At 34.4% G+C, this 18147-nt stretch overlaps 1 protein-coding gene across 3 annotated transcripts in view; it reads right to left on the bottom strand.

Annotated features, from left to right (window-relative positions):
- Positions 1–14754, bottom strand: part of p4ha1a (prolyl 4-hydroxylase, alpha polypeptide I a) — a 44913-nt gene extending 30159 nt beyond the window's left edge. For 2 of the 3 annotated variants that reach the window (XM_073917710.1, XM_073917711.1), the window contains exons 1-3: positions 14586–14754; positions 4066–4173; positions 544–640 (exon numbers count right to left, since the gene is read on the bottom strand). In XM_073917710.1, coding sequence (XP_073773811.1) covers positions 544–640; positions 4066–4173; positions 14586–14751 — 371 coding nt within the window. In that variant the 5' untranslated portion in view covers positions 14752–14754. 3 annotated transcript variants of the gene reach the window in all.
- Positions 14755–18147: the final 3393 nt, after the last annotated feature.

The following is an 18147-nucleotide window of genomic DNA, read 5'->3' as shown; positions in this document are numbered from 1 at the left end:
AATATTATTTTTATATATATATATATATATATATATATATATATATATATAAGGTATAATTTATTAAATTGATTTTAAGATACTGTAGTTATTTTCTTTATTTGTCATAACAACTTTAATGGAAAACATGGTTTTAAGTAAACAGCAGCATAGTGTAGCGTACTTTGATTATGCTTGCTTGGACTTTCTTTGGTGCTGTTAAAACCACCACATCAAACCTGCAGCTGTTTTATAAAAATGATAGTAAATCACATTTTAAATCGCGAATCGCAATTTCGATCAGATAAATCAAAACTTTTTATTTTTGAATAGTGCAGCCCTACCCTAAAAAGTATCTGAACAAAACACTCACATGGTTACACCACATAGATATCACGATTGTCAGAATTTTTGACAGTTACTATTATGATCAAATGAAATCTAAAACATAGCAAAAAGATCTGGTGATGTGTATTATTAACAATTTACAATATTAGAGCTTCATCGCTGCAAATTCAAACATGAGTTTTACTTGTTAATATCGTAACAATGAATGTTACTCACTGTTTAACTTGCTCTAGTTTGCTCTCCTCTGCTTTAATGTAGTCTTTCAATGATGTCACCAGGTCTTTTTCTGTGAACAACAGATCTGTCATATGACCTGAAAAAAAAAAACACAACATGAGAATCAGTGATTAGTAAATAATCTGTGTAGTTCTCCTGATCTGATGTTAAACCAGTGAGAAATGATCTTCAACACAAGGATTTAGAGGATTACTGTACACTCGCCGGCCATTTTATTAGGTACACCTGTCTAACTGCTCAATAACCCAAATTTCTAATCAGCATGTGGACATGGTCAAGGCGATCTGCTGCTGTTCAAACCAAGCATCAGAATGGGCAAGAGAAGTGATTTAAGTGACTTTCAACGTGACATGGTTGTTGGTGGCAGACGAGCTGGGGTCTGTTCTTCGGATGATCTGAGAGATCCTGGATCTTTTAATCTTGATGACTGATCTCTGGCTAATTTGGTTCTTCAAACAAGATCGTAAATCAGATTAAAATGTCTGGATGAACTGATCTGAGATCGCTGTGTGTGTTGTGAAGGACAGATCTATCGATCCTTGAAATCATGATCAGCAATGCAAAGATTGGCTGACGGCACAGCAGCGTAATGACATCATCTGATTGATATTCAATTATCCATGTGAGCCAAATTACATCAAATTAGCAGTAAAGGGTTTGTTAAATATGATACGCCATAACTTTACACCTTTGCTGTGGGCTGCATGCTTTACGTTTTCATGTGTCAAGAGTAGGCTATTTAGCAATTTATTTAGTTTTACAGTTAGAGCTTATTTTCTTTATTATAGTAGCCATAGTTGTATTATAGTAACCGGTTTCTTGATCAGTGTAAAGAACAACTGAAAGCATTTACAAAAGCATTTTGATGTAGGTAAAAGGTGTCTGCAACGTTTGTGAAGCATCATATCACCGTCATATTAACTGTCAAAACATGTTCATGGCTGCATAAATGTATTATTGCTTTTTTAAAAAAAAGTCACATATTGCGCATGTCTATTATCATACACTAATTGTACTAAAGCGATCTATAAAGTTCTAAAATCAATAAATTTTCTATTTGAATCACCAGGTGGCAGTCTTTGTACTTTTATTTCGGAGTGCAGATTGCATAAGTTTTATGAATATTAGGGATGTAACGGTATTGTAAATACCGTCAAAAAATATTAATTTTTTCCGATATTACTGAAGTCGCATGACTCTGTAAAACTATAGGTCTTCTGAGAAAATTTGCTCAGGCGAATGAGGCGAACGGGAGGTAGCGAAAACTACAATTCCCATCAGCCCATGCTTGACCATCATCCCTTGCGGTCTGTTGTCGCTACAGATCCAGTAATGCGGAAATGGAGTGTGCTGCTAGAAGCGGGGATGTAAAAGAGCTGGAAAACTCTAAAGCGGGTGTTGTCGCCGCGCGCGTACTGAATAGCGGTGTTGTCGCGCGAGTTCTTATCAGCTGTGTTGTCGCGCGCGTACTGAATAGCGGTGTTGTCGCGCGAGTTCTTATCAGCTGTGTTGTCGCGCGCGTACTGAATAGCGGTGTTGTCGCGCGAGTTCTTATCAGCTGTGTTGTCGCGCGCGTACTGAATAGCGGTGTTGTCGCGCGAGTTCTTATCAGCTGTGTTGTCGCGCGAGTTCTTATCAGCTGTGTTGTCGCGCGAGTTCTTATCAGCTGTGTTGTCGCGCGAGTTCTTATCAGCTGTGTTGTCGCGCGAGTTCTTATCAGCTGTGTTGTCGCGCGAGTTCTTATCAGCTGTGTTGTCGCGCAAGTTCTTATCAGCTGTGTTGTCGCGCGCGTACTGAATAGCGGTGTTGTCAGCACACTGTTCAGATTGATGCAGACATGAGACCTCTATCTTACTCATGGTTTGTCCTCTCAAGTGGGGGAAAGACAATGCACAACGTTACCCACTGCTGTCAACCTGGGCCAAGTCATATCTCTCTTGTCCCAGAAACCTCAGTCCAAAATGAGAGGGGTTTTTTTCTGTTGCAGGGGACATTGTAAATGCCCAGAGATACCAGCTTTTACCAGATTATATTTATATGATAATTTTCCTTGAAACCCATCTCTATCTAAGTGAGTGAGTGATTAAATGTTGAATGTGATGAGTTTTCAACAATACTAAATTGAAACTTTATTTTTTTTACATGGTTTAATTTTTTTTGCTACTAAAATTTAAGTTCCTGTTTCAAAGCTTACAGATAGATGGCTAATTTGTATGTCATTGACACTTTTGGCACTTTTTTGGAGTATTTTCATAAGTTTTGTTTTTTCCTGTAAATGATTCAATAAATACCGTACCGTGACATTCATACCGAGGTATTACCGTACCGTGAAATTCTGATACCGTTACATCCCTAATGAATATATATTTTAACTTATAAAATATATATTTTTAAAAATATATATATTTACTATTTTGCCAAGTGTATATAACTACAGGTACTAATATAAGAAAATATCAGCATTCCTACACATACTTTCTGTATTACCTTTGCTTGAACTGACTCGATCTAAACCTGTTTAGAAATGAGCCTGCTCCCTAGCAGGTTTGAGCTACCAGAACTGTTGCTATGACAACAATTCTCGGATCAGTTTTGAAGATCGAAATGATCCTGGATCTTGTCAAATCGTCAATAACCAAATCCAGCTAACTAAGTAATAATCCACGAAGAACGGACCCCTGGTCTGAGTGTTTAAGAAACTGCTGATCAACTGGGATTATCATGCACACCATCTCTAGGGTTTACAGAGAAAATATCCAGTGAGTGTCAGTTTTGTCAGCACACAAACTTTGGGATGTGGAATTTCTCTAGTCTGGCTCACGGCACCAAACTGTTGTGAAATTCTAAGACGAGCCCAAAAAACCAGGGAGAATTTTCGGTCTCTTCAAAACAGAATGCTTTTAATAAGAAGAACATAGCGTGGCTGTGGCGTCATCGAAAGAAAACTCTCAATTGGCACAACAGACACTCAGTTTAAATACATTTGATATGTAGGTGGGGACAGTCATGGTGGGGACAGTCAAACAAAGCATGCAAATGAAGTGTTGTTGTCGGCAGGGTAACATGCCTTTCCAGGCCCGATCTCATCGGCACATAAGTACCCATTAGAGTGGAAATGATGTTCTGGAGACAGAGAAGACTATAGATACAGGCGTGCTGTGAAACTGATAATTTGCATTACTTTAGAGACCATCAGGGCTCAGGAAACCAAGACATTTTAAGGTCTGTCACACCCTGAAAACAACTTTTCAGTTATATATAGATAATATAAATGTTTATTCCCACACTATCATGTTAATATGGACCAAACTTTCTAATAAATATTTCCAGTACCTTGTTGAATCCATGCCACGAAGGATTAAGGCAGTTCAGAAGGCAAAAGTGGGTCCAACCCGATACTAGTCAGGTGTACCTAATAAAGTGACCGGTGAGTGTATGTTCCCTCTTAGAACCAGTCAGTAGTAACATTTCAAACTTTGATTGATAAAAACGTTTGAATACCAATGGAAGTGAAGAAGTCGCTGTGAGCAGAGGAAGACTTTAGCAGAGAGATGAGTAAAAAACAGCACACACTCCTAACTCCCATCATCACACTTTGCCACACACAACCTGAAAGAGATCAAAAAATGAAAAACATCATGTTACATCCTGGCTCTTTGAAATACTTGGTTCTGTTACTGTGTCACAATTATTATTATTATTAATTTATGCACTGTAAAAAAGTTGACTCAACATAAAATTTAAGGCAAATTGCTGCAGAGCTTTCTTCAGTTGACTCAACTTAATTGAGTCAAGTGCAGTCCTTAGGTTAGAAGTTGAGTCAACTCAAAAAAGCAAGTTGCCTTACAATTTTAAGCTGAGTCAACTTTTCTGCTGAACTATATATGTGACCTTTGAAGGGTTGTTATGATAAAAAAAAATAACATAGAAATAAAAATGATGTCAAGCATTTGGTTAATGAGTCTGAAATAAAAAAAATACTAGATGGAATTTATTTTGTAAAAATATAAATAATAAAATGTAAATAAATTAATTCAATAATTTTCCTTCAGCTTAGTCCCTTTATTAATCAGGGGTCGCCACGGCGGAATGAACCCCCGACTTATCCAGCGTATGTTTTACACAGCGAATACCCTTCCAGCTGCAACCCAGTACTAGGAAATATCCATACACACTCACATTTACACACATACACTACAGCCAAATTAGCTTATTCCATTCACCTACTGTATAGTACATGTCTTTGGACTGTGGGGGAAACCGGAGCACCGACGCCAACACGGGGAGAACATGCAAACTCCACACAGAAATGCCAACTGTGAACCTAAACCTACACTCAGAAGAACCATAATGTTAATATTAAATCTTAAAAAGGGGGCAAACTAGGTGCTCTTTAAACCACATCTCCATAATGTGGTAACATCTAATGAGGAATCATTACAAATCTATGAAATCATATATACACACAGCTAAAAACACACTACATACCAGCAAATTGGTAAATCAGGAACTGACCACGAAATCTACTGAGTTCAACACATCGTTTTCACAATACAGGAAGTCTGTAACCCATATGAGTGTTGCTCAAGCATTCGTTAAAGGGAGAGTTCACCCAAAAACACAAATGTATGCTATTCCAAACATGCATGCTTTACTTTACTATGCGGAACCAAACAACTTCCAATGTGTATGAATTATGGACATAAAAAGTCTTACCATATCATTTTTTGGGTGAGTAAATGACAGAACTCTCATTTTTGGGGTGAACTAAAGCCTAGTTAACAGAATAATAAACAGCTGTTGTTTGTATTTCTGCTGATATTACTCAGCAGTGTGGCATACAAGAACATGAGACATGACAAGTTGTTCTTTGCCAGACAGGCTGTCCGCTCAAAACCCCACTGGCACTGTGAAAGAAGAATGGGCTGCCATCAGCATTCAGTGAGGCTGAAAATTCAGTTTATAAATAGGGCAGAACACCAAGGCAGATTTCATGCACAAACGTCTTTCTTCCCATAATACTTTGCAACTTTTACTTTCGAAAAGCAAAAGTCATTGATAACAAAAATAATGTCATTTTGTAGCATTATTATTACCTCAGAAAATGTCTACTATTTTCATTTATTGTGACGGAAAATGAGGGTTGTCCAATCAATATTGTTTTCTCATAAATGTGCACCCTATACTGACACTGAGGATAAGAAACTGTTAAATAAAGTTATTTTAGTTTTATGTGCCCACAAAAGTAGCTTCTCTTAGCTTATATTCAGATTAAACCACTGAGGGCCTATGGTCTGTTTTGAGAATTTTTTGGTATTTTTCTGGACAATCGAACAATTTGAACATGGCAGTCTATGGAGGATGAGGGAGCTCTCTCTGATTTCATCTATAATATCTTAATTAGTGTGAATGGTGGTCTGATGGCATGGGACAATAATCGGTTTACCATGGTTTAGAAAAGACATGGTTTTAAAAGTGTCAAACCTTCTGTTATACTGTTACTAAGATATATGCAGGTTTCTTTTTTTTTAACTATTTTATTTAGTTTTTAGGGCAAAAGTATATTCAACAGAAAAAAAACTCTACATCAAAAGCTAGAACCTTCAGAATCTTGTACAGGTCCATGCCCACTGATGACATGAGAGTGCGTAATTAATCACAAAAATGTATTTTTTTTAATTTACCCTATTAAAACCTTTTTTTTAATTGTGTTTACAAAAAAATTATAGTTATTAGGGGTGTAACGATTTATCGTTGTACGATTTATTGTGATGCAAAAATGTCACAATATGCATCGTGGCGTTATGACGATTTGATTACGATATGACGTCCGTTTTCTCTTATTAGTTGAGCTGTTTGCACGTGAGCTACGTTCCACCTGCTGTCGCACGTGAGTTCAGATTGCAGCAGCAGTAATGTTAGCAGACCAAGATGAGTGGAGCTGAAATAGAGGATGGCCTATCCTCTCAAAATCAGACGTCTAGCAACATTTCGGTTGTACAGTCATTGCTTTAGACTCGTCCACTTTTTGACACGCATACTGGGTCAAACATCCTAAGTTTTAAAGTCTTCACAGTGATTTACATACTTTGCACAGCGACAGGGATGCCTCCTAATGGTGTTGAAAGAGTCACATACTGTATTTATAAGGTACAATTCACCCTAAAATTTAATTCTGTCTTCATATAATGTTTCCGCCGCAAAATCACACATGACGTGAGCAGACCGTGAGCTGTTACTACAGAGGGCGGATGATAGACGTGCGCATATGGCAAGCCGTTTTAGCATTTAAACCTTTGTTCTGACTATCCATAAATATATTTAGAGATATCTCTAATTATATTTCGACAAGTCATAATTATAATTCGACTAGTCAGAATGACAATTAGAGACATCTGCAATTACAACTGTACTAGTACGAAATCAGATTGGAGATATCGGCAAATATATTATGACTAGTCATATTCCTCCATTGACTTCCATTGAAAAATATTTGCAGATATCTCTAAATGAGTTTTGACTAGTCACAATTGTAATTAGAGATATCTCTAAATGAATTTAATTAAATATGAATTAAATACCTGGAAATGTGGATTTTTTTTTGCACACAAAAAAAACGCAAGTGACCAAGCAAAGCCTTAAGCTCTTACTGTTAAATTCAATTGAATAGAAAGCTTATTTTTTTGCACCTTTACTTAAATTGTTCCTTAATTTTGTCTCTGTCATTTTAATAATATTTTTAAGACATTTTTAAATTGTTTTATTTTCCAGAGACAGGCCTGTTTAATTTATTTTCTTAAAGAAGGTTCAGTTTAACAAGTTGAAACAAAAGAAATACATAAAAAATAGTTTACTTGGTAAAATTTGCATTTCAGTTTAATTTTCAATTTTTATTCCAAATATCGTGATACATATCGAATCGTGAACATTATATCGTGATACACATCGTATCATGAGCTGAGTGTATCTTTACACCCCTAATAGTTATCTGCTTGAGTAATATATTGTTTTTGGTCCCACTTTATATTAAGTGGCCTTAATGTACTTTAATACATTTAATTAAATAATTTAGTACAATGCACTTTCTTTTTTACATATAATAAAATCTATAAATCATAATCCTATAAATCTGCATGTGATTACATATTTAATAAATTAAATTATGTGCTAACATTTTGTTTATTTTTTAAACTGCTTATTTAAAATGAGTTGAAACAACACAATCTTTTAGTTGAATTGTTTAAGCCTAATTGTTTTATGTTAAATCCACTTAAATGTGTAAAAAACGATTGAGTTACTTTAATAAATTTGTGTTGGGACAGCATAAAAAAGTGTGTGAAACCCAGCATTTTTTTTTACAGTGCACCTTAACCCACCTTAAATCCATACCACCAAAACTGTCCCTAACCTTATCAGTACCCCACTTCAGTAGCACCATGAGTGTTCTCTAATACATAATAAACACAATAAGTACATTGTACTTATTTTTTTAAGCAAGTACCTGGTAGTTAAGGCCACTTAACTAATTAACTAATGAAGTGGGACCTATTTTTTGTTGTTCTGCAAACTACTGATAACATTTCTTGCAAATGTACAAATTAAAATGGTATCAGTTGGTCAATGTGCTCGAAACTAGTCACAATTTTGACCTGATTAGAGGCATTACAAATATGTTTGCCAAATAAACCAATGGATATAAATCATTTAGCATCATGGATAAGCTTTGTGCGTGTAAACACACAGCCTCATTTTTATCCAACTAATATGGATCTTCACATATGTGGTGTAACAAACAATACAGATTGTAGCTGTGTATTTAAGACCTGTTCATTATGCTTCGGGAGCTTACTTTATTCACTTCATTTAACCATTCAAAATTCATTCATTCATTTTCTTTCGGCTTAGTTCCTTATTCACCAGGAGTCGCCACAGTGGAAAGAACCCGCAACTTATCCAGCATAGGTTTTACACAGCGGATGCCCTTCCAGCTGTAACCGAGTACTGGGAAACACCCATACACTCTCACACTCACACACATACACTACAGCCAATTTAGTTTATTCAAATCAGCTTTACTGCATGTCTTTGGACTGTGGGGGAAATTGTCAAACTGTGGCACACGTACCACTAGTGGTATGCTGGATTCCTCCTAGTGGTACGCGGAGGAATTGCTGGATAATGAAAGAAAAAATTTACACTTTTAATCCTTTGATAAGTACGATAATAGCGATGTGATCAACATTGGGTGTTCCCTGAAGCGTACGAGCACAGCGCTGTGCTTAGAATGTTTATTTTAGTGCATTGTGTCATAAGCTGCTAAAAATCAGTTTCCGAAGCAGTGATGTGACTGACATGAAAAGTGGCCAATCACAGTCGACCTTGTCTAGTTTTGCATAAAACGTAAGGGCGGGACTAAGGCATTTCTGTGTTGCAGTGACAGAAAAAACTACTTAAAAACAAATGTTTCATTGGAATAATGCTTCTCGGATGTTTTCACTATAGAGATGTCTATGCTAAAGCAAGAGTAATTTAAACGTTTTTTTTAGTTTGTTTGTTTGTTTGTTTGTTTGTTTGTTTGTTTTTACCTGCAAGCAGTTATTGTTCAAACTATTTATAATGTTTAAAGTGGCTGACAAAAATACATATTCTTAATAATAGGAATTAATCTGCCTCGTTTTTAAACTGTGCACAGCTGTAGCTGCTTAGGCCTACAACCCTACTATATTTCAATACAGCTCATTATGGTGGTACTTGGAGAGACAATTTTTTTCTGAGATGGTACTTGGTAAAAGTTTGAGGACCACTGACCTAGAGAAAACCCAAGCAAAACACAGGGAGAACATGCAAACTCCACACAGAAATGCCAACTGACCCAGCTGGGACTCTAGCTGACAGTTATTAACTGGATTATTAACCCGGATAAGTTATTAACTGGAACAAAACAGCTGTTTCTGTGTATATTCGAAACTAGAAAATTTGCGCTGACCTAAACATTATTTAAGCCTTCTGTTGTCAAAAGCGCTACACAACACAAACAAACGTACTAATGCAGTATTCAGACTTTTCTAAACACTTGACCATCTGTTTGAGACTTAACAGCTGCTAAAACATGCAGTACAGGAACTTAAAAAAAAAAAACACAAAAGACCTGAAACCAATAGCACATTTCCAAATTCCTACTGGGAAACAAGTGCCTGGTAAAAAAAATGTTCTGCTTTACCCTAACTCAGAAAGACAAGAATGTGATCAGAACATGTGACCTGACTAAACCCTTGAGAAACTAGTATTAACTTGCACTGAAAGCTTGCTGCCGTGAACATGCTAAAAAAGAAATAGCCTGGGGTTAAGTCAAGAAAGGTTACTGGATGTGGTCACCCACAACAAGGGCTGCACAATATATCATTCGAGCATCGATATTGCAATGTGATCATTCACAATAGTCACATTGCAGGATATATGCAATGTTGAGTTTGTATTACAATTCATCATTTGCATGTGTTTTTGATGCCGGTGATTTTATGATTTTAAAAGCATTCAGGTATAAGAAATTGTACCATTTGTGACCTTAATTACGATGAATTTTATTTAATTATTTTTATTTTCATCATTCAGCTACTGTACTTAAATACTGTTAGACTCAGGAAATGATAAAACACTTTATGTCAATTGCATCTTGACTGTATTTATAGATTGTTATGCATAAAAACACACACAGTCACAACGTATGCAAGTAAAGAAATGCACTGCAAATAGGACAGACCACAATGAAAATGTGTTGGGGGACTCCAAAAAGATTATAGATCGTTTATTAGATTTAATGGAGATGCACTCTAATCATCCCAATAAATCTAACAATATAAATTATTTACAAACATAAATATTTATATTATTTACAAATATAAATATCTGGTGAAATTGTATTCATATCGCAATATACATTTATACAAAATAAAAAATATCACAATAGATTTTTCCAATATCGTGCAGCCCTACCACAACCCACTGATAATTACACCTCTTCCTAACTTTTATTAAATGATTGAACTAATGTTTGCAGGTATATAATAAACCACTTAAAAAGTTATTAGTATCTAATTTAGCGTTACCAAAATTAACAATTTAATTAATTTGTGAGCTGTTTTATTTTTTTATTTCTTCTAATTCAAGGTCAGAAGTGCAGTTGTTTAAGTTAGAAGCATTTTGATGAAAACTATACAACAATTTTGTGAGTGATTATACTGATTATGAAAATGAATTTGATAAGCAGTGTTGGGGAAAGTTACTTTAGAAAGTAATGCATTACAATATTGAGTTACTCCCCAAAAAAGTAACTAGTTGCGTCATTTAGTTACATTTTATGTTTGTGTTAATTTTTCTGATCTGGCTCGGGTCTGATGTTTTTCAGAACTTGCAAGGTTTCTTTTCTTTTTTTTTTAAAATAGAGGAGCCTTACAATTAACATCACACTGTATAACCTTCATTTACCCTAAAAAAACACACACATAAAAAAATATGTAGGATAATGTTGTCTTCAGAAAACTTCCTGACCCCAGAGCTCTACATGCAGTATATACAGATTAATGAAAGTTTAAAGCAATGCGTTTGCTATATTTGTACTTTTTTTGTCTTATTGGTGAAGTAAAATCACTGTTCGTTCAGATAATTATCTTTTCCTTTTCTTCCATGTGTTCAAAATAAAGAGAATATTTCCATCACAGATATGTAAAGCTCTGCCGTCTTCATTTCTGTCTGTTCCTGCATTCTCTCATTGCATGCAGGATCATTTTAATTCAGCAATTAATTTTTTTTAAAGCGAATTAGCTAAACTTAAATGTAACGTGCATTAAATTTTTTTAAAATAGAAACTCAAATATTATTACTTAATTTTGACTTGAATTTTTTATTTTAAATTTACTTTACTACACTTCTACTTTACTTTTTTATTACTATTGAACAGTTAATGGTCAGTAATTATTACAGTATAACGAAACATTGTGAACTATAGAAGGAACATAGAGGGGATAAAGCAGTAAAGAAGAAAAAGAATTGAAATAAATAAAATTTAAAATTAAAAAATTAATAACCGGCACAATATTCATAAAATAAAAATATAATAAGGTTAACAAGAAATACATATAATGCTTATAATAAAATAAAATATTAAGCAAGTAATTCAAAATGAAGTACTGATGTTACAGGGGAGTTTTAAAAAGGGCATGACAAGATAATGTTTCATAGCCTTAGGGCTCCATTTTGACAGTCCATGCGCAAAACAGAAAGCACAGGGCGCAAATGCTTTCAGGGCGAGTCAGAATCCATATTTGCTAATTTAAGGATGGGAAAATCCGCTTTGCGCCATGGCGCATGGTCTAAAAGGGTTGAGCTTATTTTCCTTATGAGTTATAGGTGTGTTTTGATAATAAACCAATCCGAGTCTAATCTCCCATTCTCTTTAAGAGCCAGCTGCGTCGCGCCAAAGCGCATTTGCTATTTACATGGCGTAAAGTAAGTCTAAGTGGAAAAAATGAGCATTTCACTAGCAAACAGTTAACAGTTTTTTTTAACAGAAAACAGTTAAACAGAGCATCTACTGCGTGAGAATGAGAGATAATCAATCTACTTTCACTTTCGCTCTCGTGGATAGGGAAACCTTTAAGCACAGACATCAATTACTCTATAAATAAATAATTTTGTTTGTTAAACGCAAATATTTGTTTCAGAACTATTTCTAAATTCAGTTCTAATTTCCAGCAAACAAATAAATGAACAATAATAACCAAGTGTGCTCAAAAACCTGAGTTATATCCTAAAACACATGCTGTGGCCCATATGGTCTAAAACCTGCAGGTGGGCAAATCTAAGCTTGTTTTTAATAAAACAAATATAAATATGGACATAATAAATAATACTGCTAATAATAATAACATTATACAAAAGCAAACTATAATGAATGAACTGAAAAAGTCTCCCGAGATGAAGAAGGCATAAAAGCAGTGATTTTTCATATTTATGTAGGCTAGAAAATAATATGTTTTGTAATATTTTAATCCTTTATATTTACATCCTATATATATATATTCTTATTATATCCTATATATATATCCTTAATATTTTAATTTTTTCATTTGTAAAGATATGTGTGTATTGCTCTTCCTCTTGTGTGTAGGCTATTAAGCAGTGTGTAAGCGAGGCGCAACTCTGTGCTGGAGTTTAGACCGGGTTTGTTTTGGTCTAATAAAAAATCTATTAGTTTCTCAAAATAGCAGCACGCCAGCAATGCGCCTCAGAACGCCTTCCTTTTTAGAACAGAACGCCTATGGGCGCACATATGAGCGCAAATGCATTTGCTATTTAAACAATGTGGCACAAAACAGCAAAAAGACCCTTGCGTCAAGCTGAAACTAGCAAATAACATTTGCGCCGCGCCTTGCCACACATTGCGCCGGGTGTATGATAAGGCCCTTAGTGTTTCCTGAATCCGAAAGTGTTTCAAAATATTGTTTCAATTCTTTTATGAATTCCTTAAAAAACGCTTTATTATTGGGGAATTTGCATTTATGGATGTGGTTTTTAGCAAGTAAGTAAAATATTTATGAGGTAGAGTGCTTTCTCAGTATTATTGTCTGTATCAATAAAACCAAATAACACATTTTCCTAAAACAAAGAAAATTTTTAATATATAAACTCACTCACAAATTTGCAAAAGTTACCCCAAAACACTTTTGTGTAGGTACAGTGCCAAAACAAATGCACAGCTGTTTCACTTTGTAAATAAAAGAAAGCGAACATTGTCTGAACATTAATCTGTAGTTTCATTCAAAGGACACTTCTCTGATTTTGTTCACGATGAGGTTTTTGTGTGGCAAAAGACAAACTTTTCTCCATTTTGAAATATTTTTAAAGTAACCTACGACTTTGAGACATGCCTTACTTTACTCGTTACTTAGAAAAGTAATGGTATTACATAACTCGCGTTACTTAATGCGTTACCCCCAACAATGTTGATAAGTATACACATTGTTTCAGGTAAGCTCAAATGTGCCGCTTATATATGATAATAACTAAATTACAAGTCAAACTATTATTTAAAACAAATTTAGACTCCACTTTATTTAAACAGAAATGTGTTTTCGGTGTATATTCATAGATATTTGTTGGTTTTTAAGCGTACAATGTTAATATCATGTAATATGCTAAGTACAACAGGAGTCATTTTCTCTAGGTGTACTTCTTTAAAGACAATAGTCTACTCTTATGTTAACTAACAAAATTACTTGTATTCTTATTATTAGAGGAGACTGTTATTGTTGTAATGTTTAACAGTAGACGGGACATTTGTAAACTGATGTAGATTGAGTGCCACGTCCTTTCCCCTCCCCCTTCAAAACCCAAACATTTGACTAACTTTACTATGCTATCTTCTACTAAGTTAACATTATTCGAATAGCTCATGTTGTTGGAATCCTAGTCTCTTTTTATGGCTGCAACTAACGTTATATTTAGCATATTCATATTTACCGATTAAATCTTTCTTTTAGCATGAAAAATATAGTCTCGTTATTTAAACATACAATTATCGCGTTAAATGAACGTTATCCTAACATTGTAGTTGTATACTCTATTGAATCAACCAGCACACTTGACTTTAATATTACTGTTATTCGTGTTACAAACAACTCTTTGATATTCAGTGTATACTGTAGGAATCTCTACGTTAGCGTTACTGTACAAATGATGGCTGTGATTTTATAACCGCAGTTTATTGTTTTGAAAACAGAAAAACAGACAGGTTTTTCATCTACTTTTCTGTCTCAAGTCTACGAGAGATTAAAAACATACATTAATAAATGTTTTGGGAACCGGCATTTTTACAAGAAACATCCAAGCAACGAGCCTCGGGAAAACTATGGAAATATGCAGGGAAATTTCTAGAGTGTCTTGGGCTTTTGTCTATGGTCTTGGGAGCATGCGATCATTTCTAAATATGTTTTTCTTCAGAATAAATAAGCAGGTCAACTTACTGTCGCTTCTTGAATGAGTCGATAAAGCAAAATCGATCAATGTTGTTCGGTTAGCTCGCGTCCCTCTTTCACTCCTCAGCGGTCGGTCGGTTCGCTGTGAAAGATCCGCGGCGCAGATGAACTGGAGAAACATCCACTGAAGACAAATAATTGAGTGCAGCGCCATCTGTAGCTCATACTTAGCAACTACAGCACTGTTATAATAAAGCGTTTACTTGTTTATTTGAAAAAAAAATAAATGTATTGTTAAATTGTATTTAATGTTGTTTATTTACTTTTATTCAATAATATATTTGTTTGTTTATTTGTTTTAACAACTTAATCATTTACTTGAATTTTTATATAATTTTATATTTGTTTGTTTGTTTAGAGTTTATTAATCCCAAAGGGAAATTCACATCACAGCAGAGCTTTCCATACTATAAGATAAATAAAATAAATTACATATATAAAAAGACAATAATATTACTAAAATTACATTTATACGGCACTGCTAGTTTCAAACAATGAGTAGACATTAGTCCATATCTACAGTATTTCATGCAATTAAAATTCAGCATAATTCATCTAGTATGACTTTGCTATGCAGTGTGATTACTGTTGGTAAAAATGACTTTCTGTATCATTCCCTGTTACACCGGGCTGAACAGCAGCAGCTTGCACACTCTTGGACTGTATCAAAAAGGGAATGACAATTGTGGTTCATCATACACTCTCAGAAAAAAAAAGTCTACAATGTTGAACCAAAGAAGGTACAAACCCTTGTGACTGGGAAAGTACCTTTTTATGGAACAGAATCGTACCTTACGACAAAGAAACTAATTTGTACCATTGCAGTTTGTACCTTTAAGGACATGATTTGTACCATGGGAAAACAAAATGTACCTTTAGTTTTTAAAACCTGCAGATACGATATTGTACCTTCATCAAAGATTCAAATGTGATCCATGAAAGTGCCACTATACAGTGACAAGATACTTTGTACCTAAACAGTGTCAAAAGTGTTCCTTCGAGAACTGTTTAAAGGCATTTTGCTATTTGCTAAATTTCAGTAAAAATAAAACATCAAATACATTTTAAACATTGATATTTTTTTTAAGTTTCTTTTTGTTTAAATGCACCTTTTCCATTTACAATATATAATAAAAATACTTAGAATAAATATAAATCAAAAGATATATTTATTGCTAAAAATTTGACAAACTTTTCACAAAAATGTTACAGAAATACTTTCTCCTAATCTACAATATAAAACTTTTATTTTTTTAAAATAGAAATATAATTATTTCCCAGAGATGGGTTGTGGCTGGAAGGGCATCCGCTGCATAAAAACTTGCTGGATAAGTTGGCAGTTCATTCCGCTGTGGCGACCCCGGATTAATAAAGGGACCAAGCCAACAAGAAAATGAATGAATGAATGAGAAATATAATTATGCAAAAGTATTGTAAGGAGATATGCCTAATGTTTGATTAGTTTTGCAATACTAAAATGTCTGCATTAACACTGCATATGCAGGACTTTTGCCAGCTCATGTGCGTAGTGGAAAGCAAACACTAAAACGTGCAGATATCAATAATGAAAATGTATTTATCAGAAAATGCTTACCAAATGTTTATTGAAAATGCCTTAAATGTTTAATTTACTATGGTTTTGTTTTACCAGTTGTTTTGTTTTATAGAACTTAATAATTAATGTTTATATATAACATATGCTTTTAAATGATGATTCATGTTTAATATGGAAATTATTCATAAAAATGTTTATTTTCATAGTTATTGTCATAAAGAAGGGGTTTTCCAACACGTATGTACCTTTTTTATGAGAACAATTGTGTACCTTCATTTTAATTTGTACCGTAAAAGTCACAGAACAGTATCATAGGAGGTCTTTTCTGCACCATATAAGGTACAACTTTTAAAAAGGTATAAAACTGTTCCTTGAGGAACATTATTTGTACCACCGTGTACTGACAAAATTGTCCATAATTTGATCATCTGCAATCTCTTCTATGGTGGGTAGTACACAACAGAACTTGCCCTTTTTATAAGCTTCTTTAATTGGTTTTTCTCCTTCTCCAACTGTCTGCCTCCCCAGCAGCATCACAGAAGACACCACAGAATCATAGAAAGTCTTTAACAGTGTCTGACACACACCAAAAGATCTCAGTCGTCTTAATAAATTAATTCATGTGAATTATTTTTTACTTTTATTATCATTTATTGTTGTTCAATTTATTGTATTATTTATTTCAATACTTTATTTTAGTTGTTAACATTTATTTTCACTAAAAATCCACAAATATTAATAGTAATCACTTTCATATAACCTAATAAGGATTGAGAATTTAAATAATTTGTCTCTTTCCATTTAATACAATGCAAAAACATCATGAATATACATTTATATTATGGATTTCATCTTTTAAAGCTATTGGTAACAAAGGTGAAATAGCTAAACCCATACATCACTACAACAAATAAATAAAAGGGGAATAAAATGTTACTGATATATTAAAATACTGTGATACTGATACCTTCATATACATGCACTGTGATTTTAATAATAAAGTATTCACATGATAGACACTCACCGGCCACTTTATTGGGTGCACCTGTTCAACTGCTCATTAAACCAAATTTCTAATCAGCCAATCACATGGCAGCAACTCAGTGCATTTAGCCAAGTATAGACATGGTCAAGACGATCTGCTGCTGTTCAAACCGAGCATCAGAATAAGGAAGAAAGGTGATTTAAGTGATTTTGAACGTGGCATGGTTGTTGATGCCAGACGGGCTGGTCTGAGTATTTCAGAAACTGCTGATCTACTGGGATTTTCACGCACAACCATCTCTAGGGTTTACAGAGAATGGTCTAAAAAAGAGAACCCAGTGAGCAGTTCTGTGGGCGCAAAAAATCTTGTTGCCTCACCTGAGTATTGTTGCTGACCATGTCCATCCCTTTATGAACACAGTGCACCCATCTTCTGATGGCTACTTCCTGCAGGATAAAGCGCCATGTCATAAAGCGTGAATGATCTCAGACTGGTTTCTTGAAAAGGAGTTCACGGTACTCAAATGGCCTCCACAGTCACCAGTCCTCGATCCAGTAGAGCACCGTTGGGATGTGGTGGAACAGGAGATTCACATCATGGATGTGCAGCCAACAAATCTGCAACAACTGTGTGATGCTATCATGTCAATATGGACCAAAATCTCTCAGGAATATTACCAGTACCTTATTGAATCTATGCCACGAAGGATTAAGGCAGTTCTGAAGACAAAAAGGGGGTCCAACATGATAAGGTGTACCTAATAAAGTGGCCGGTGAGTGTATTTGCATTTATTTAATTCAGATTTTGTTGAGATATTATTATCATCATTAATATTATTGTTGTAGTTCTTCTATATTGTCTGTTTGGTTAATTTGTACATGTTTGTTGTAGTATTAACAATGAAAAATAATAATAAAACATGTACTTTGTTTTTTTTGTTTGTTTGTTTAACGATATACATCCCAAACAAGGCGATAAATAGTCTTTTTTGGTTGTTTGTATAATTATGT

This window comes from Danio rerio, chromosome 12 (assembly GCF_049306965.1).
Source record: "Danio rerio strain Tuebingen ecotype United States chromosome 12, GRCz12tu, whole genome shotgun sequence".
NCBI lineage: Eukaryota > Metazoa > Chordata > Actinopteri > Cypriniformes > Danionidae > Danio > Danio rerio.
Note: the sequence above shows the minus strand (reverse complement) of the source record. Positions and strands in the feature narration are given on the sequence as shown.